The sequence below is a fragment of the Sabethes cyaneus genome, chromosome 2 (assembly GCF_943734655.1).
Source record: "Sabethes cyaneus chromosome 2, idSabCyanKW18_F2, whole genome shotgun sequence".
Classification (NCBI taxonomy): Eukaryota; Metazoa; Arthropoda; class Insecta; order Diptera; family Culicidae; genus Sabethes; species Sabethes cyaneus.
Genome location: NC_071354.1, coordinates 240,782,905 through 240,804,299, shown reverse-complemented (window position 1 = coordinate 240,804,299; position 21,395 = coordinate 240,782,905). Strand labels below are relative to the sequence as shown.

The 21,395-nt window shown below is 38.7% G+C and overlaps 1 protein-coding gene across 1 annotated transcript in view; it reads right to left on the bottom strand.

Moving 5' to 3' along the window:
- The window catches only part of LOC128736825 (ecdysone-induced protein 74EF), a 423,088-nt gene that overhangs the window by 2,111 nt on the left and 399,582 nt on the right, over positions 1–21,395 (bottom strand). Inside the window, exons 12-13 of the mRNA XM_053831318.1 lie at positions 17,662–17,709; positions 12,755–12,757 (exon numbers count right to left, since the gene is read on the bottom strand). Coding sequence (XP_053687293.1) covers positions 12,755–12,757; positions 17,662–17,709 — 51 coding nt within the window. The remainder of the gene's footprint in view (positions 1–12,754; positions 12,758–17,661; positions 17,710–21,395) is intronic.

Below are 21,395 nucleotides of genomic sequence, written 5' to 3'. Positions count from 1 at the left end.
GAAGAGTTAGTGCACTGCACTGGCAGTGCAGATGTTCTGCGGTTTCGCTTTCGAATTCGCAGAGTTGGCAAGTATCATTGTCCAGCCTACCAATCGTTTTGAGATGGAGTTTGCTCGGACAGTGACCGGAAAATAGTTCTACTATATATTATACTTAGTTCGGTTTTCTTCAAATTAAGCAATGGTAGGCTTTTTTTACAGTGTGGCTATCTAAAACGGTTTGACTGTTTGAATCCCGCAGAGGACTTCCAATTTTCCTCTACTGTTTTGTGTTCCTATGCACAAAGTTCGGAATTAATTCGCTTGGTGACACACCACAGAACGGTTCTGGGCTGATAAAGTTCGTAAATGCGTAGCTTGTACGGATGTCTATCCAGTTACGATATCCAAGTCGGATTACCAGAGGCGTCCAACTTAGATCAAGGAGGAACAGCTTTTCCGGTTCGTAGAAATGTAGTACCTCTTCGACAGATATCAAATTCTTAATGTTTCGTTATTGCCGAAATGTATTCCGTATATGACAATTTCTTCCTACCACTGAGCGAGTAACCGCAAGGTAACCTCAGATGAGGCTCGTTGACTTTGCTGGTTAGTATTGTAATTTTGAGACTGTGCTCTACTATCATCGTATTTGCTATTGAATCTATCCATTCATGGGCTATTGCTACACTAGTGATGCTTAGTGGCCTCTTCTGAAACTCTCGTATATTCACTGCGAACATGAACAGCGCAATTAATTCACGCTAAAAGGGAGCGACAGCGCAAGAACAGCCGCTGCATGTTCCCATGCGTCCCGTGGCGAAATCGGTTAACTCAGGCTGCTGGTGAACGTTTATGAAATCATGCCGGCGAAGGATCGTGAAAATGTTTGCTTTAAGCATTGATAGAATGGTAAGACAGACAGAACATGAAAAAAAGAGAAAAAAAAAAGAATTCTCTCCCATTTTCCCTCAAAAGAGAGAGCACGAGGCACAATACGGAGACACTTTACAGCAAAAGATTAAGAACGGAAAAATGAGAGCAAAGATGGAATAAGCACAATGGAAATGAAAAGGAGAAAATACGAAAGTAGGAAATTGGCAAAAAAACTGAGACAGGAATAGTGGAAAAAACCCTAAAAACGAAGAAAAACAGAAGACACAAGACACAACACAACCGAACAAAAGGATGAAATACTGGACATGCAACGAGGAGAAAAGGAACGAAAAAGAGAAGGCGAAAAGGAAAATCGATAGAGAAAACGAGGAATATGGGAAAATAAATCAAACGGGATATATAAGGCGAATATAAATAAGTAAAACGGGAGAGAAAAGAAAAAGGATAGGAAAAATGATAAAGAAAACGAGAAATAAAATGGGGCAAAAAATGGGAAAATGTAATAGAAAAAGAAGAAAAGAAAAATATAAAACCGAATAGAAAAGAAAACGATAAAACAGAGGAAAACACTAAAGAAAGGAAGGAAAAACGAGAAAGAAACCGAAAAAAACGAGAAAGAAAATAAAAAAAAACCAGACAAAAAAGGAGAAAAAAAGAGATGTGAAAAGAAAAAACGGGCCTGAAAACGAGGTAAAATGTAAGAAAAACTCTTTAGACTTGGGTTTTATCGGCTCATCAGTCAGATCAATCTGACTGATGAGCCGATAAAACCCAAGTCTAAAGAATTATTGAATACAGTCGATAACCACGTCAAATATGTAAGAAAAACGTCAAAAAAAGCAATAGAGGAAATTCAAAACAAAGGAAAAGGGCGAAAAACGAGACAGGTAATGAAGAAAAAAGGAATAGACAAAAGGGAAACAACGGAAAAAAGAAAAAACGAGAGCGAATGTAAGAAAACGACAAAAAATAGGAAAAAGATGAAAATAAACACGAATTAAAGAAAAGGGTAAAACGGTATTAAAGAGACGAAAACGAGAAATAATAAGAGAACAACCGAAGATGAAAAGAGGAAAAAGGGGGTCCTGAAAATTAAGAATAACGGAAGAAACAAGACCAAAACTGAGCTGAGGTTATTCAGGACTCAAGAAAAGAGCGAAAAACGAGACAAGCAACGAAAAGAAAAGAAATGAAGAACAGCGGGCAGAAGAAAACAAGTGGACAGAATCGATGCAGAAAATGGGAAAATCGGTCAAAAGGGATACAACAGGGAAACAAAAGGAGAACAGAAATAGGTAAAATGGCAATAGAAAAAGGTAAAACGGTGAGAAAAACTAGAGAAAAGAAGGAAAGCAAGAGAAGAGAATAAAAAATGGGAAAATGTGATAGAAAAAGATTAAAAGAAAAACGGACTAAAGAAAAAGGTAACACAGAAGAGAAAACGATAAAACGGAGGAAAAAACTAGAGCAAGGAAGGAAAAACGATAATGAAACCGAAGGAAACAAGAAAGAAAATGAAGACAAAGTGAACAAAAGAGGAGAAAAAAAAGAGACGTGAATAAGAAAAAAACGGAGTGAAAACGTAAGATAAAGGTCGAAAAATAGAACAGGGGAAAGTCAGGACAAAGGAAAAGGGTGCTAAACGAAACAGGAAATGAAGAGAAATGGAACAGAGAAAAGGGAAACAGCGGAAAAAAGAAAAAACGAAAGAAAATGTGAAAAACGTGGGGTCGAGACGGGATGAGCGAAAAAGGGGATAAAAATGGGAAAAAGGATAAAAGAAAAACAGATTGAAGAAAAGGATTAAACGTAAAACAATAAAAGTACAACTGAGAACATCAGAACAAAAGAGAAAAATATGAGCCAACAATGAAATAAACGTATCCGAAAAGAAGGAAACAGGAGACATGAAAAAGAAGAAAAACAGAACAGACGAAGGCAAAAAACGACAATGACACATTCCAGCGTTACGGGACACAATTAACACCCATTGTTACCGTATGAATCAACTCCTGTTTCACCAATTTTTTAGCAAAAGCTTGTAAAATATTTGTTTAAAGAGTACTTTATTTTCCACTCGAATGAGAGGGATTTGATGAAACAGGAACCGATTTGCATAGTAGGGATAGTGTCCCGTAACGCTGGAATGGGTCCAATCCAGAATGGAATAAGTATAATGAAAACTACTCAGGACCATAATGAAACTTTACTCAGGACTGTAAGTTTTGTAAAAATCACTATTTAATATTTTCGATTAAAATATAGAAACGCAGTTTTGATTTTGTGACTTAAAACTGCGTCAATTGTTCAAACTAATCGCCTTGGTAAATTAGAACCTCTTATAATTCATAATACGACGGAGTTTCAATTTTGACACTTCTATTTCTAGCGCAATTTGGTTTGTATTATGTGTTTTTACCTCAATAGTTTTACTCTTTAGTTCTGATCTTATACGAGTTTTACCACGATTGCTTTGCTAATTTTGTCTCTCTTTATTGTTTCGTTTCAAGCTTTCTCAATTGTTTCATTATCCCCATTTTGAGCTTGTGGTTATTTATTCATTTGTTTATTTTATTTAATCCATCTGATCACAGTCTACGTATATTTTTGATAGGATTGGAAAAAGCCTAGTTGAGGCGAAGCTTTCCTCAAGTGGGCACAAAAACCCTGTCATGTTTTTGATGCAAATTACGAAACATTCGTTACAAATGCAATTCACGCTTATAATAATAATACAGATTACAAATTGCAGGGTTATAATCCTTGCATCCTTGCAACTAAACATTTAAATCAGTCTTTTTAAACGATTCTTTAAAACATCACGTGAAACAGTGAAGCCAAGCTGTACAAAGAATCTATTATAAACATTACACATTGCCCGGATGGGTTCGTTCTGGCCATAGTCGGTGCGCTGAAAATCAAACCTCATTAAGTCCCACGATCGTAAGCGCCCCTTGTGGGGGCATTGATGCTAATTTGCGCAAGAAGATTAAGCCCATCAACTATGCCGCTTTCCTATGAAAATGGCTCTGGCCATGTCTTGCCATTGGGCAAGCCATTGCACAGTGGGACCATTCTGAAAAAAAAACGGACAAAAGTCTGACGTTTTTGAGTTTAGGTATCTTCGGAGAAGTTTCTTAAAAAAGTATTCTGCATCTGTTGACATTTTCATACAATTAGATATTAAGGGGATAACATATTTGAAAAAAAAAAATAACTTTATAGGAACTAAATATAGGAATACATAGGAACTATGTAAATTCATATTTGAAATAACCAAAACGATTAAAGCAAAACTCAAAATGCCCGAGCAGACCCGGCCGTGATTTCACACTGATACTATATTCTTAGGTGGTTCAAGCAATGCGAACTTTAGCTGCCAGTAGGTGCCTATTTGCGGAAAAAATTACTTGTAAAAACGGTGAAATTTATGCTTCAAATCAACTTTGAAGGCAAATAAAGCAACATACGATATTTACCCCTTCTAGAAAGTTACGTATTTTGATGGTATCAAAAAGTTTGTAGAACATGTCAATCCTGTTAGATGAGGTTTTGTGGACAAAAAGTTTAATAAACTGATTTTAAGGGGGTCATGACAGAAAGTCAATTATATCTCGCAAACCATATGATCCAGATACTTAGTATCTTCGGCAAAGTTTGATGGAATTCAAAGATCTACAACTGTGCCGAACACATGAATATGCTATCTAGTTCCTATGAAAAGTGAAGTGAATTTTTTCAAATGCGTAATCCCCTTAATATCTAATTGTATGAAAATGTAAACAGAAGCAGAATACATTTTTAAGGAACTTCTTCGAAGACACCTAAGCTCAAAAACGGCAGGAAAAGCGAGAAAAGACTCTTAACGGCTTTTTCCAGAATGGACCCACTGTGCGTTGTTATGTTAAGGGGTTATATACAGTTAGGACGCTTAAAAAGTGGATTTTTCTTGAATTTTTCTAAAGAAACCCATTTAACTGATTAAAGTGAAAATTTGTTTACATCTTACGTTAGGTTTTGGCGGCATTTAGGCATATTTTGTTTTTGAAAAACGTTATTTAAATAGCTGCTATAGTTAATCTCCCGGAACTCTTCTAAAATAAGGCGTCTTGCGGTGAGAACGATATCTTTGGACTGAATCATCGAAAATCGAAAAACCAAAAAGGTATCGGCGATAAAATATATATGATCTGTAGATTGATCGAAGTATTTAACAATATAATCATTTATGACGTAATGGTGGCTTGCTAAACATAAAAAATCGATTTTTGGCATAAATTTTGCTCTCAAATTGTCCATAAAATAAGAAATTTTAATCGGTGAGGAAAACCCTTCGATTAATCTGTAGAATAAGTCCTTAGAACACTTGTGTCAAAATTTGAAGTGATTCGGTTTAGTCGTTTTCGAGAAATCTTGCTCACCGACATTAAAAGCACGGTTTTGAGAAACACGCGTGTTCAAAGTTTCGCGTTCCTTCTTCAATCGCTCTGACACGTCGTTACAAATATGCGTATATCTTCGTAATTATTTGCCAGATTGGCATGAACTTTTCTGTGTGCATACTTAAATATATGTACACTACGATCATGAAATAAACAGAAAATCGATTTTTCGAAAACTCTAACTATATATACTCCCTTAAGCAAACGACAAGGCTCTAACAGGAGAAAGTTCCATTGGGTTACACCAAGGCAGGTCTAAGAGTATTTCGTAGAAATCCAGACTGTGCCAGGGTCAGCTGATTAGCACCAACACCGTTCATAAAGTCGGCTGTGGATCGCACCACAGAAACAGTTTAAGACTGTACGCATAAAGTAGCTTGCATTCTGGTGATATGATAAAGCAGATGTCAGTGAAAAACAAAGAAAAAAGCAGAGGCCCGAGATTGCTTCCTTGTGGTACACCTGATGAGCTGACATAGCTGTATGATTCATAGTTTCCAATCTTCACAGTAAGAAAACGGTTAATCAGGTATAATCTAAGCCATTTGACGGAGCTATAAGAAACTTCCAATCGAGCAATTTTTGCCACCAGAGTAGAGTGATCGACTCGGTCAAATGCGGCTTTAATATCTCTGTAGATGGTATCAACTCGAGCACCATCTTCTATATGGTTAAAGCCGTGTGTCGTGAACTGAGCCAAATTAGTGGTTGTCCATCTGCCTGTCAAATGACATGACAAATCCTAAATTCAATCTGACTACCCAAGCAGCGCCATTTGTTGCATGAAGGGTTACGCAACTATAATTGAAACCTTCAAATATGGGAAAAGTTCGCATCAGTTACCTTTATCGAACTGTTATGTGATTGAAAAAGCGCAAGAGGTGGAGCCTATCCAGCTTTTTACGAGCCATAATGGCGGACGTGTTCGTAATATTTGAACTGCATTTTTGACAATTCCCTAATACATCGCACGTTTTATTTCCGCGTGTTCACGGTAAAACTAAAGGAATGCACGGAAGGAAAACGTGCGATGTATTAGGGAAATGCCAAAAATGCTGCTCAAATATTACGAACACGCCCGCCATTATGGCTCGTAAAAAGCTGGATATGCAACCAATTGTTACACAGAAGTTTTATGGAACATCAATGCGCGTTATCTATTCATTCGCGACTACGATACAAAAAGAGATTTTAAGCCTGTTCGCACTTCCACGAAATCCTATGCCGCGTTGTCCAAACTTGCGTGAAAACATAAACAAAAATATTTCCTTCTCTTTTTTTCTCGCACAAAAACCAATGCGCGTTATCTAAATACAAGCAGGTATTCGCGACTACGATACTAAAAGAGATTTTATGCCTGTTCGCACTTACACGAAATCCTATGTCGCGTTGTCAAAACTTGCGACAACGATACTAAAAGGGATTTTAAGTCTGTTCACACTCACACGAAATCCTATATGTCGCGTTGTCAAAACTTGCGTGAAAACAAAAACAAAAATACTTTCTTCTCTTTTTTCCTCGCGCAAAAACCAAACAATTATGAGCAACTTCATCACGAATTATGTTTAGCGGGAACCGGGATTTCCTCTCTGGGCTCCAAGACGAAAATTATTTACATTAATATCCTTAATGCGACTTTAGTTTTTTGGGCCTATTATGAGCTAATCTCCATGCCATTCAAAATTTATCGTGCAAAATATAATTTTGCTTTGTATTATTTGATGCGCCTCGTGAAAGTTAATAATTTATTAATTTTCAAGTTTAAAGAATTAACCCAGCCAGATTAAGAATTCGTTTACGATGGAAAAATGCGCTGTAAAATCGAACTAGATACTGTAATCAAATAATATTTTAGTAAATGCCATGGATTCCTGATGAATGGTCGTGTAATTGTTGTTAAAATAAAAACATTCCTTCGTTGAAAAATATTTTTTCATAAAAATATGGCGGAATATGATGTTACATTGGTTGTATTTGTTTGGTTACATTTTATTTAACAATATGCCGTAATCAACATGATGCAACATCATGTAACATTATTGTTTAGCAATGGCATTATAATAACACGATGTTGCGTTGAAGTTTCATGTTACTAGATACAGACTAATATATTTGTGAAAGCCAGTATAAGTATTGGATAACCTGAATCCAACATATTAATAACATGAAGTTGCTTATTTGTTGCGTGTTTCAATACTGTAACCAGTGAAGTTTTTTGCAATTTAAACAAGACTTAATAACCACATGGAAGATGTTGCAAGTGCTGCTTGGGTATTTCCTCAATTTTTTCGATTATGAATATTTTTTTCAAATCATGCCAAACTTGCCAGACATAACTTGATGTGACCTTTGGTAACATGAAAAAGAAATAAATCGGAACGAGTTGAATGCAGCTGACCAAACAAGGACAGTTTTGTTCGTTGGTGGTGGAACTGATAGAACTGCTCAAATAAAATAGCTGAAGCACAAATAAAAGGAAGCTTAAAGCTATCGAGAACGAGCAGGTTTGGAGCAAATTAGCATTTTAGAAAACCTATTAGTGATTCAGTTTCGGCTTATGTAAATAGAAAAATATTATCATTGGCATGGAAAACTCGGTCTGCTTGGCCGAATGGTATGCCTGAAATTCACCTACCATATTTGAAATTCAAAAATAGAACTTCTAATGTTTCGGCATGTGTGATTTTCCGCTTCGCGGCAACTTTTCCAGGCTAATGAACCAAACAACGGTGCTCAGCACGGTGATCATCCGCAGGATGAAAAACTAAAATTCTAAATCATCCGAAATCCGGCGCAAAACTAGAACAGTTTCATCAAAGCAACGCCAACGGTAAGCTTTTAACAATTTTTTTGAATGCTAAACCTCAAGAGGCACATTAAACAAAATGTAAGTACCATCGTAATCAACGGGTAATCTCAACCCAGAAGCAAAAAGCGGAAACCGCCGGCAACGGTAAGTAATGAAATGTGTAAATTCATTATTCTGCAGCTTGTTGTATTGAAGCTATCAATTATAGCATGAATGTGCTCCAAACAAGCTGTTTTTGTTGTTGGTTGGACACACAGCATGGCTGGTTTTTTTCTGTTCATTCTTTTCGACTACTGGCTGGCTGGCTACTGCCGGATGCAGCCAGGCGGCGGTTTGTACATAGTTTGTATTCCGTGATCCCTCATGAATACTGATTGTTCGCTTCGTTAGCGATTATAAAAGCATTTAGCAGTGATACTCGGCTGATCAATCATGCGTGACAACGCAACGCCAACCGGAGTATCGCTCAACCGGCCGTGATAATCATTTCGAATCCACCGAACATTGGCATGCGGGCGGTGAACAGAATCCTACGATTTATGTAGGGGATTAGCTGATAATAAATTAAATTTAATTAGCTATCAGGTAGACACCGAAGTACGGATATTGAAATACAGGAGCAGTGTGAATGTTTCAGTACGCAATTAATTTGAGTCGTTCGATGAGAAAAAAGTATTTGCACATGCGAACGGTAGACTTTCAGATGTTTTTAATCCTTTAATTTAAAAATTGAGCTTCGAAATGGCCAAACTGAAACTGTTTATCAAACCGTTTGATTATACAAATTTTCAATTTTTCTTCTAATTTTTTGTTAGTATCATAATATTTCCGAAGTCAATTTTATCATGCACCGGAAAAAAAAGTCAAAACAGAAGAACCACGTTCGTTAACCACAATTTCCAATAAACTCCGGGTTCCGCCGGGTTGGGTGGTAGTAATTGGGCAAATTTCCTGAAAACCTTTCAACCTTCAATGAAATTAGAATTTACGCAGCTTTCATCCATCCTCGTACACTACCATCGCGAAGCGCCGCACCGCGCCGCACCGATGCGCACCGGAAAGATGGCAACATAAACACTAATACCACAGGGCGAACATAAAATACGATAACGATCGGCCCTGCTGCTGCTGCTGCTTTTACTCTAATGGATTTGAAATGTTGTTGGAGCTGCTGGTTTCGGTAAAAAATCTGGCGAATTTGGTGGTCGTGAATGATTCAATAGCCCCCGCTGGAATGGAGGTGCTATTCGTTTTGGGTGAATAATTTCGTTCATCAGCGGGGAAGTAGGTTCGATGTTAAAATATGTTATCCCTACCTATCAATGAATAGTTTCAATCAAGTTTCAATAGTGCTTTTCGTTGTTTGCTTCTTGTGATCGGCGGTTTTCGGCGAAAATAAATTCAAATTCAAGTGCCAGTCTGTCCGTACGTTTCGAGTTACTTACTGGCTTTCACTCATCATCTGCGGACACTAAAAACGATGTATTTAACAAATTACACATATTACAAATTAAATTTAAATTCAGACTTACACATTTTGCGTCTTAACACTACACACTCTATCTCTTTACAAACACATAATACATAAACTATCTTCTGTTCTGCTTTCTCCCAAGTTTTTGTATCACAGGGTTGTAGGCGGTTTTGAAAGCTACAGAATCAATTTGTTTGTTTACGATGTTATCCTCACCTCTAATCTTAATATGAAACGTTTCAGCAATCAGCCTGGTGTTATGTTTGGAAATCTTTTCTACTATTTTAGCCTCGTCAAAATTAAATTTATGTCCTGTTTCGTAAAAGTGTTGCGTCAAACCTGTACCACCAACTGTTTTAGATTTTATCGTATATTTATGCTGTTCAATTCGTTTGTGCAAAAACTGACTAGTTTCTCCTATGTATGACTTTTGACATTGTCCGCAACTGATTTCGTACACTACATTTGTGTTTTTGTCCTTTGTGATTTTATCTTTTAGTTTTGTAAATAAAACGTCTTTTACTTTATCAGTTGGTTTGTGAGATACGTCAATATTGAATTGCTTCAAATACCTACATAGCTTTTCACCCAAACCGGCAACATAGGGAATTGTTACAAATTGTTTAGTTGTTTCTTTGGTCGGTACCTCTAGCGTGTTGTACATTCTATGTAATCTTTGTTTTATAATCTCTTGTACAAAATATCTAGGATAATTATTTTTAAATAACATAGATTTAACTGTTAGTAATGTTTTTGGTCTGAAATTAGCATCTGTTAACTTTAAGGCCCTGTCAACTAAAGCAACTGCAGTATTTTTCTTATGACAAAACGGACTGACTGAGTTGTAATCCAAATATCTACTATTCGGATCTTTCGGCGACCACTCTGTTGTTATTTTCCCTTCATGTCTTCGTAGGATGGTGTCTAGGAATTTCAACTGTTCATTCATCTCCAACTCGACGGTGAACTGCATTCTCTGGTGGAAACTATTAAAGACGCCAAGGATCTCGTCCACATGTTCAGCTTCGGCGCCCATTATACAGTCATCTACATAGCGCATATAGAAAACAGGGTTTACTCCACGTTGTTCTAGTTTTTCCAAGGCCGCCTGTTCTATACGTTCCAGCACAATGTTTGCAACTACCGGAGAAAGAGGTGAACCCATTGGAATTCCAAATTTTTGCCGGAAAAATCCACCATTGTACTGGAAAAAGGTTGATTCCAGTACCACTTTTAGCATTTCCATAAAACTACATTTTTCGATACAAGTATGCTGCTCTATTTCATTCCATCGTTGATCAACCGATTCCAGCGCGAAGTCCACAGGCACGTTTGTGAAAAGAGAAACTACGTCCAAGGAAAACAGAATGGTATTTGGCTGCAAATTTTGTTCACGTATATCGTTCACAAATTCGAAATTCATATAAATTACACGAAACAACCGTTTCATGATGAGAATGAATGTTTGCGACAGGATTTGCAGAAATCCAGGCGTTTTCTGAAAAATCGTAGCGATCTGTTGGTTACAAAAGCAGATAAAGGTAAAACAATTGTCATTATGGATCGTGGCGAATATGATACGAAAATGCAATCGCTTGTTAATGATGATGAAACCTACGAACGTCTAATCAGAGATCCCACAACTGTTACCTTAAAGAAAATCAATTTAATCATTGACAAGTGGTGTAACGAAGGCTATATTGAACCATCTGTAAAGGGGCAGCTGAAATTGTTTAATTGCAACCCGCCACGAGTATATGGACTACCTAAGACGCACAAAGAGGGTAGACCATTAAGAATAATAGTCTCAACTATCGGAACGGCGACGTACAGAATGGCAAAATATCTGTCTAATATCCTGAATCATATTGTGGGAAAAACGCCGCATCATATAACAAACAGTTTCGAATTTGTGAACGATATACGTGAACAAAATTTGCAGCCAAATACCATTCTGTTTTCCTTGGACGTAGTTTCTCTTTTCACAAACGTGCCTGTGGACTTCGCGCTGGAATCGGTTGATCAACGATGGAATGAAATAGAGCAGCATACTTGTATCGAAAAATGTAGTTTTATGGAAATGCTAAAAGTGGTACTGGAATCAACCTTTTTCCAGTACAATGGTGGATTTTTCCGGCAAAAATTTGGAATTCCAATGGGTTCACCTCTTTCTCCGGTAGTTGCAAACATTGTGCTGGAACGTATAGAACAGGCGGCCTTGGAAAAACTAGAACAACGTGGAGTAAACCCTGTTTTCTATATGCGCTATGTAGATGACTGTATAATGGGCGCCGAAGCTGAACATGTGGACGAGATCCTTGGCGTCTTTAATAGTTTCCACCAGAGAATGCAGTTCACCGTCGAGTTGGAGATGAATGAACAGTTGAAATTCCTAGACACCATCCTACGAAGACATGAAGGGAAAATAACAACAGAGTGGTCGCCGAAAGATCCGAATAGTAGATATTTGGATTACAACTCAGTCAGTCCGTTTTGTCATAAGAAAAATACTGCAGTTGCTTTAGTTGACAGGGCCTTAAAGTTAACAGATGCTAATTTCAGACCAAAAACATTACTAACAGTTAAATCTATGTTATTTAAAAATAATTATCCTAGATATTTTGTACAAGAGATTATAAAACAAAGATTACATAGAATGTACAACACGCTAGAGGTACCGACCAAAGAAACAACTAAACAATTTGTAACAATTCCCTATGTTGCCGGTTTGGGTGAAAAGCTATGTAGGTATTTGAAGCAATTCAATATTGACGTATCTCACAAACCAACTGATAAAGTAAAAGACGTTTTATTTACAAAACTAAAAGATAAAATCACAAAGGACAAAAACACAAATGTAGTGTACGAAATCAGTTGCGGACAATGTCAAAAGTCATACATAGGAGAAACTAGTCAGTTTTTGCACAAACGAATTGAACAGCATAAATATACGATAAAATCTAAAACAGTTGGTGGTACAGGTTTGACGCAACACTTTTACGAAACAGGACATAAATTTAATTTTGACGAGGCTAAAATAGTAGAAAAGATTTCCAAACATAACACCAGGCTGATTGCTGAAACGTTTCATATTAAGATTAGAGGTGAGGATAACATCGTAAACAAACAAATTGATTCTGTAGCTTTCAAAACCGCCTACAACCCTGTGATACAAAAACTTGGGAAAAAGCAGAACAGAAGATAGTTTATGTATTATGTGTTTGTAAAGAGATAGAGTGTGTAGTGTTAAGACGCAAAATGTGTAAGTCTGAATTTAAATTTAATTTGTAATATGTGTAATTTGTTAAATACATCGTTTTTAGTGTCCGCAGATGATGAGTGAAAGCCAGTAAGTAACTCGAAACGTACGGACAGACTGGCACTTGAATTTGAATTTATTTTCGCCGAAAACCGCCGATCACAAGAAGCAAACAATTTGAATTGCGGCGATCAACTCAATGGAACAATAGTGCTTTTCCTGATAAAAAACAGGCATTCGTTTGAGACTGAACGCCAATTTTAAAATAAAAGCAAACATTCATCCTGGTTCTAATGGTCGTTAACCATAAATTTACATAATTTACATTTGCCTATAGAAGAATAAATGATAAAAACGAAAATTTCCTTGTAGTTTTCTTGAGCTCTATTGTAGATTTATTATTTTCATAAAAGTTTTCATAAAAATCCCTCAAAATTTCTAAAAATGTCTGATTTGATTTATCCAAATATGACTCATTTCGCAAATTTCATGGTATTATGGTACAAGTCCATCGTTCTTTTTATATATTTTGTGTGTCAAGAAAATTGGTTGAATTATTTCTATTTAGTCTACAATTTTCGAGCTTCAGAGAGGTAAAAATTATAGGTTCATTTGAAGCATACGTGATTACACACACGAAATTGCCATCCAGACTATGTCCTAAACATTTTGAGACCTTTTCTGATCCCTTTTTGATGTAGTATCTTGGATTATGTGAATAGTCGATAATGGTACTAATTTCGTTTGTAGCAGAGTTACATAACCTTTATTTAATGTTTGGGTCTATAAGCATATAGAAGAAAATTATAGAGCGCACTATTGCACCCGTTTCGTCACACTTCGGTGGGTTATGGGAAGCCGTCGTCAAAAGTGTGAAGTTTGTAGAGAATATACCATTTCGCTTCTATGACAATATCAAAGTTTTCCATCTGTTTTGCGTCAAATTGATGCAATTTTGAACTCAAGATCCACAAGGTTTAGAAGTTTTAACTCCAGGGCACGCGACCATCGGTAAATCCTAGGTCGCTTTTTCTGAGCTTTAATATGTTGAAATTTTGTCAAAGCTCTCGCCACGGTGACAACACATCCATCAACCTCGAGAACATTTCTGAAACCTTTGGGAGAGGGAATATCTTACAGAATGAACAAATAAAACACCAAACGTCCGTCCAGGGATAAACACTTTTCATCGTTAATCATGCACAAATGGGTCATATCATAAAGGTCCCTTCTAGTTCGGATGGTTGCGTTAGAGTAGTTGATATTCATACAAAATTAAACATCCCAAGTAACAATTAGGGTTTCATTATACCCTTATGATGGTATTTGAGACCAAAATTGGTCTTCAAGACCACCATAAGAGTACAATAAAACTTACTTTGCTGCCTGGAATAACTATACATGAGTAATTCTCGCTGAAACGGTGCCACTACTGACACGAGGTCTTTAAAAATTGAAACTATTGCGCTTAATTGGTTGAAAATGATTAAAAAATAAGAATTACACTTTTAAAATCTTGAAATAGTGGACCCCTCGTAGCAAGATAATCCATTTTATGAGAGTTGTAAACCTTAATACAGATAATTAATTGTTTCGTTTATTTAATGCCACTACACATGTAATTTGATAGATGTTCCTCATAGCATTTTCAGTTTTCCAATGGTTGACCAATTTTTTTTCACTTCGTTTATAAGCCTTATCTCTCCTCTTTACAAAACCGTGTCGTTTGTAGTTTGTTTCATAGCAAATTTTGGAAATATGACAATAATTCTATGAACATTGTGAACCTTGCTACAAATAACTGATGGTTTTATTCAGTAAATGCCATTACACACCTAATTTTATGAATGTTTCTTGTAGCATTTTTTCTCAGCTTTCCAATGGTGGCCTTAAAACGAAAATCGGTTGGGGGGCTCATGGCGAAAACGACGATTTATTGATAAAATCCAATATGGCGACCAAATCCAAGATGGCCACCAAAACATTTTTTACTCCATTTGAAAGCTCTGTTCTTCTTCTTTACAGAACCGGGCTATTTGCTAGTTGTTTCATGGCAAATTTATGAAATATCACATGATATAGATCTCAAGTTTTGCTCAAAATTCAATTTTTTTTAGAACTGTTAGGCCCCTTGGCAGAGCAGAGCAGAGCAGAGCAGAGCAGAGCAGAGCAGAGCAGAGCAGAGCAGAGCAGAGCAGAGCAGAGCAGAGCAGAGCAGAGCAGAGCAGAGCAGAGCAGAGCAGAGCAGAGCAGAGCAGAGCAGAGCAGAGCAGAGCAGAGCAGAGCAGAGCAGAGCAGAGCAGAGCAGAGCAGAGCAGAGCAGAGCAGAGCAGAGCAGAGCAGAGCAGAGCAGAGCAGAGCAGAGCAGAGCAGAGCAGAGCAGAGCAGAGCAGAGCAGAGCAGAGCAGAGCAGAGCAGAGCAGAGCAGAGCAGAGCAGAGCAGAGCAGAGCAGAGCAGAGCAGAGCAGAGCAGAGCAGAGCAGAGCAGAGCAGAGCAGAGCAGAGCAGAGCAGAGCAGAGCAGAGCAGAGCAGAGCAGAGCAGAGCAGAGCAGAGCAGAGCAGAGCAGAGCAGAGCAGAGCAGAGCAGAGCAGAGCAGAGCAGAGCAGAGCAGAGCAGAGCAGAGCAGAGCAGAGCAGAGCAGAGCAGAGCAGAGCAGAGCAGAGCAGAGCAGAGCAGAGCAGAGCAGAGCAGAGCAGAGCAGAGCAGAGCAGAGCAGAGCAGAGCAGAGCAGAGCAGAGCAGAGCAGAGCAGAGCAGAGCAGAGCAGAGCAGAGCAGAGCAGAGCAGAGCAGAGCAGAGCAGAGCAGAGCAGAGCAGAGCAGAGCAGAGCAGAGCAGAGCAGAGCAGAGCAGAGCAGAGCAGAGCAGAGCAGAGCAGAGCAGAGCAGAGCAGAGCAGAGCAGAGCAGAGCAGAGCAGAGCAGAGCAGAGCAGAGCAGAGCAGAGCAGAGCAGAGCAGAGCAGAGCAGAGCAGAGCAGAGCAGAGCAGAGCAGAGCAGAGCAGAGCAGAGCAGAGCAGAGCAGAGCAGAGCAGAGCAGAGCAGAGCAGAGCAGAGCAGAGCAGAGCAGAGCAGAGCAGAGCAGAGCAGAGCAGAGCAGAGCAGAGCAGAGCAGAGCAGAGCAGAGCAGAGCAGAGCAGAGCAGAGCAGAGCAGAGCAGAGCAGAGCAGAGCAGAGCAGAGCAGAGCAGAGCAGAGCAGAGCAGAGCAGAGCAGAGCAGAGCAGAGCAGAGCAGAGCAGAGCAGAGCAGAGCAGTCGAATTAAGTCTAGTCGAATCAAGTCGAATCGAATCAAGTCGAGTCGAATCAAGTCGAGTCGAATCGAGCCGAGTCGAATCAAGTCGAGTCGAATCAAGTCGAGTCGAATCAAGTAGAGTCGAATCTTTACAATTGATAAAAGGACGGTCGAAGAAAGTAATAAAATTTTTAGAGTGAAGGAGAAAGAGCGGTGAGGTGAGAGGGGGGGGGAGTAGTTAGTAGCTACGCTTAACAATGCTGGAAGGTGCATGGGTCGAACCAAGCTATAGAGATTATAACCGGACTCGAATCCACAACACCCGCCAGGGCACGTGGCCAGCTGGTACTAAAATACCTTTGTACCATAGAGGCGCTGGACGAAGGAGACTGCACAACCCCCTTGTTAGGCGCGCGACGTGTCTTCAAACTCCACCACCTGGTGGGTTGCATTATTTATAGACAAGACACAAATTGTGCCTTTTCTTCGATCTACGATTACGATTACAATGGAGCACCGAATTGAGAAGTTTTAATCTTTTCTCACGGGACGACGAAACTGCACGGGCACTTGCGACTTACAAGGCACTGCACGTTGTTTGTCCGTTAGCGTGCTAGCCGCGTTTCTCAAGGCGGAGCTTCGGGTTGAAGGCTCCGTTCCTATGGGATACAGCAACCTCGTGTTTTAGTCTTGACCTTGAAATGCGGTCAGTCATATATAAATTACAATAAATCGAGAAAGTGGCACAATTTGTGTCTATAAATAACTCAACTCACCAGATGGTGGAGTTTAAAGATACGTCGCGCGCTTAATAAGGCGGTTGTGCAGTCTCCTTCATCCAGCGCCTCTATGGTTCAATGGTACATTAGTACCAACGAATCACATGCCTTGGCGGGTGTTGTGGGTTCGAATTCGATTATAATCTCAGATTATAGCTTGGTTCCACCCATACACCTTCCAGCATTGGACAAAAGGTAGGAGTCCCAGCGGCTGCTTGTTAAGCGTAGCTACTAATAACCCCCTCCCCTCTCACCTTTCCACTCTTTCTCCTTCATTCTAAAAATTTCATTACTTTCTTCTACCGTCCTTTCATCAATTGTAAAAGAACTACCGTTTAAAAAAAGATTAACTTTTCTGCTTATTTTTAAATAATTTCATAAGATTCCGATCAGGAGAAGTGGGATGAAAGGAAAACCATGCAGTTAAAAAGTATTCCAGTGACTTACAAAAACTCAATGCAACAAAGTGTCGGTCTGGTAAAATCGAGTATTTCAAACTTTAATATTCCTTTTTCTCAGAAATCAGACAAACGTTTCGGAACAAACTTATGTTTGTTTTATTAGTAAACGTTTGGGGTATACTTTCATTAAAAAATAATGTCTGAGAAAAAAGAAAAAATTAAGGACAATATTAAATTTCGACTTTTTCATATTTCTGAAGCTGTGCTTTATAAACGAAGCTCAGCTTGGCTGATCAGTGGGATGCTACCTATGTATTTCACGCGTTAAATTACCACCTGCGGCGGCGGTGACCTTTTCTCGCATAACAATGTTGAAAAATGGTACTTACATTCAAGAGAGTCGGCTGAGCCTGAACTTCCGTCACTGGTTTGGCCGCCTGGTGATGAAACGAGACAGAATAAAAACCACATAATTAGCAGATGTGTTACATACCAGTTACGACAAAGGCTAAAGTACCGACAAAATGAGCAGCAAAAATTCGATAATAACGCGCCAAACCCCATATCCCATTATTATTCGATTGAAAATTTTGTTTTGCTTTTCCGGCCCGGTCCCGGTCCGGACCATCGACGTGGCGGCGTGACAAGCCGACCGGCATTTGCATAATGTGCATTATTTTATTGTGCTCCCCACCAAACCCAGCTGTTGGAGGAACATTGGATGAAAGCACCGGCCCAAAGCTTGTGTATCAGTAATACAAGGTTTGGGGAAAATTAACAACTGTTTTTACTTTTTTCAACAAAAGACGCATTAATGATGAGTTATCTGGTTTGCTGTAGTAAATTATGTATAGTTTTCATTGTGACTATGGAAAGAACAAAAACATCGCAAATCAGCGCAGAAAGTGACCGTTAATTATGCAACCACAAAATGTACATCAAGCATTGTGGTAGGTACATTGTTCGGTACGCTAAATAATAATCGAAATATAGACATAATTTATATTGCATTCAAATGAAAAAAAAATTAGAACCCGCAGCAGCTGAGACTAACCGATTACTTTGTATTCTTCTGCATTGGTTTCCATAATCACAAACCGCAACATTTTCGGTTGAATAATCAAGTTTTTGATGCGGATTCTAGCCATCCAACCAACCAACCAACCAACGAGAATTACAATCAGGTTCGCCAATTTGGTTTATATCATCATCGTTCGCAACTGTTGGCCACTTCACAGGTCGGTGATGGTTCGCACCGCGGTACCGCACCGACCGACCGACCGACCGGCTACTGAGCGGTGTACAATGTATGAATGGCTCCAGAAGCACCATTAGGAGGATATCGTAATCCACTTTGTACGGTGGTGGTGTGAAAACATCTGACGTTGATGCGACCGCGGTCATCGGGCTGAGTGCCCGAAGCAGCGCCCGGAATGCAGGCAGACCAAATAGAGCGTAAGAACTGTTTTTATCTGTACACAACAGTTTGCAGCACTCACTCACTCGCTCCTCCGGTAAGGATACTGTGCTGCGATATGTAGGAGCTTAAAATTTAAGCTGGCTTGGAACGTGGTTGTTGGCTGGCGTCATAAACCATAACATGCTTTCATTGTTCTATCACCAGGGGGACCAGGAGGTGAAACTATTATTTCGAATTTAATCTCTTTGTTGCTTTATCGGCTTGTGGAAAATTACTGATTAATATTTTTGAGTATCATAAAAAGTGTGAAAATTCATAATATTTTTGTGCAGAGCACAATTCCCGAATTGGTGTTGAATTTTGAGTGCCGTGCAGTGATCATACCTGACAACCGCTGCTGGACGGCACTTCGCTTCGATCGGATATCCTTTTCACTTGCGGTTGGTGGATCAATAAGCTCGCGCACGGTACAGTCAATTCAATTTGTGAAACAGTCCACAGTGGACATAACAGACAGCACCGGTTTCTATTGGCGTTGCTGTGCAATTCCGACGGTGGTGATGGTCACCGACCGCAACGGCACTTCTGTTTGATTACCCTGAAAGCGTTTCGATCGTCAAAGCGCATCCCGGAGGCAATCTTAGTACCTGATGTTCGATTAGTTCTCTACTGTGACGTTCATTAAACAATGGTTGCGTCGGTAGGGTTGATTGTTTTAGGAACAAGCATGCAAGCATGTTTCAATCCGGGAACGATACCCTTTTTTGATGTGATGAATTAAGTGTATATTTACGTGTATTTCTAAACATTGAGTGGTCTTCTAGTCTGTGGAAATAATTCTCACTCATCCTCTTGAAATATAAATGAAATAAAAGACACACGAGAAGTTTCATTGGGGAAAATAATCTCAAATGCATGCAAATGCACTTCTAATAACGACGAAAAAGATTTCTTGAAAATTGAACACTTCACGAATGAAACAAACGAATAACTAATAGCAAAGATTTCGTATGAAAATGGCTTAAAATGACTGATACAAGGAAAATGGACGAACATATGCACTGAAGAAAGTAAAAAAGTAAAAAGTAAAAAAGAAATAGTAAATATATTTAAAACGGTTCACCTACACTCAATCAACCGATTCTAACTAACTCATATGAACTAAACTAATAACAGCTCAAGATTCAAAATAAGAAATTAAATTAACAATAAAAACATAGCAGCAATATTTGGTTCAAAACGGCAAAAGGAGGTGAAGTACTTTAAATCAATTTAAAATGATAATGAGCGGCCCAGTTGTAGAAGGTATGGCAAAAACTATATTGTACTGTAAATTTACAAAAAAGAGTAAAAACAATACAAAATAAAATTAACAAAAAAAAAAACAATCTTAACTTTTTTGGTGTAAAAAAGTTAAGAAAAGTAACATAAAAATTTGGATTGATAACTCGATATAGACTCTCGGTTGGTACCCGAGCGTTTTACTAACTAAACTACCGCCACTCGCTATATTGGGAAGTCTAATATCTAATTTTGTTTTATTCTCCCAATTCTTGCGATGCACTATGCGATGATATTATTTGTATGACTGCTCTTTGTTTTTACCGCCGAGAAGATAGCCTGTTATCTACTCGGTCAATGTGATTGTTGCAGGGAATTACGTTGCCGATATTCGCCACGGCACGTCTCGGATTAAATCCACTACCGGGTGTGTTTTATATTTTTTAAATTTACTTGTATATGACTGTATGCGGTCATGACGTAAACTATTTCTGGAAAGGGAGGAAGTGTCTGATGCGAAGAATGATCAATTAGATGAGTTCTGAAAGATGTATCGAGAGTCAAAGCGGATATCGCTCTGATAATCCCTCCTAGAGCTGGTCAATTATTGCTTGGACAGTTGTACGAAACGTGACCTTTAAAACGTAAACCCTGGCAAGTATCAGCGTGATTATTCCCTTACTACCACTACCCTTACTACACACTTTGTTTCTCGTGGCTCAAACGTCACACGAGAGATCTTCATCCACCGCTTTTCTACCGCTATCTGAGACTATATTATGGTATTATGAACAGTCGCATCATTCCTGCCAATGAACAATGAATTCTGCGGGTAAGTGTACTTAACGGAGCCTCCAAAATTCCGGACCAGGCAAGGGCAACAACTTCTAGAATATTGCTTTCAATGACGCTTTCCCCATTTCCAGCTCTGTGTCTGATCCGTTGTTGAATTACTGCCAGAACGTGCGCGGACTTCGAACCAAAATCGATTACTTTTTGACGTAGGACTACGTCTTTGTTTACTATACTGGGAAGGGTAGCACTTTGTGAAGACGAAAATAGAAGTGTAACGTTTGAATGAAAGATTTCAAATGCTTATAACTTCTACACTACTGAACGAAACATAACTGTTAATATGTCGTTGGAAAGATAAAATGTCCAGCAATTTTATAGTAATATACTGATATTAATCTTAATAGTGAAAATGTATGTAAAAACATGGTCAAATTTCGTTAACATGGAAGGATAGCGGTAAGTACGAATGACAAGCGGGAGCAGCCCGCAGTGATAGCTGATAGTAAAAGCTTTTCGGTGCAGGATATAATGATTTGATGCTGATAATCTACGTGCCTGTTGCCATCAGGGGTGTGAAATTGTCAAAATTTGGTGGACTAAACATCCATGGATGGCGACAACTCTGAA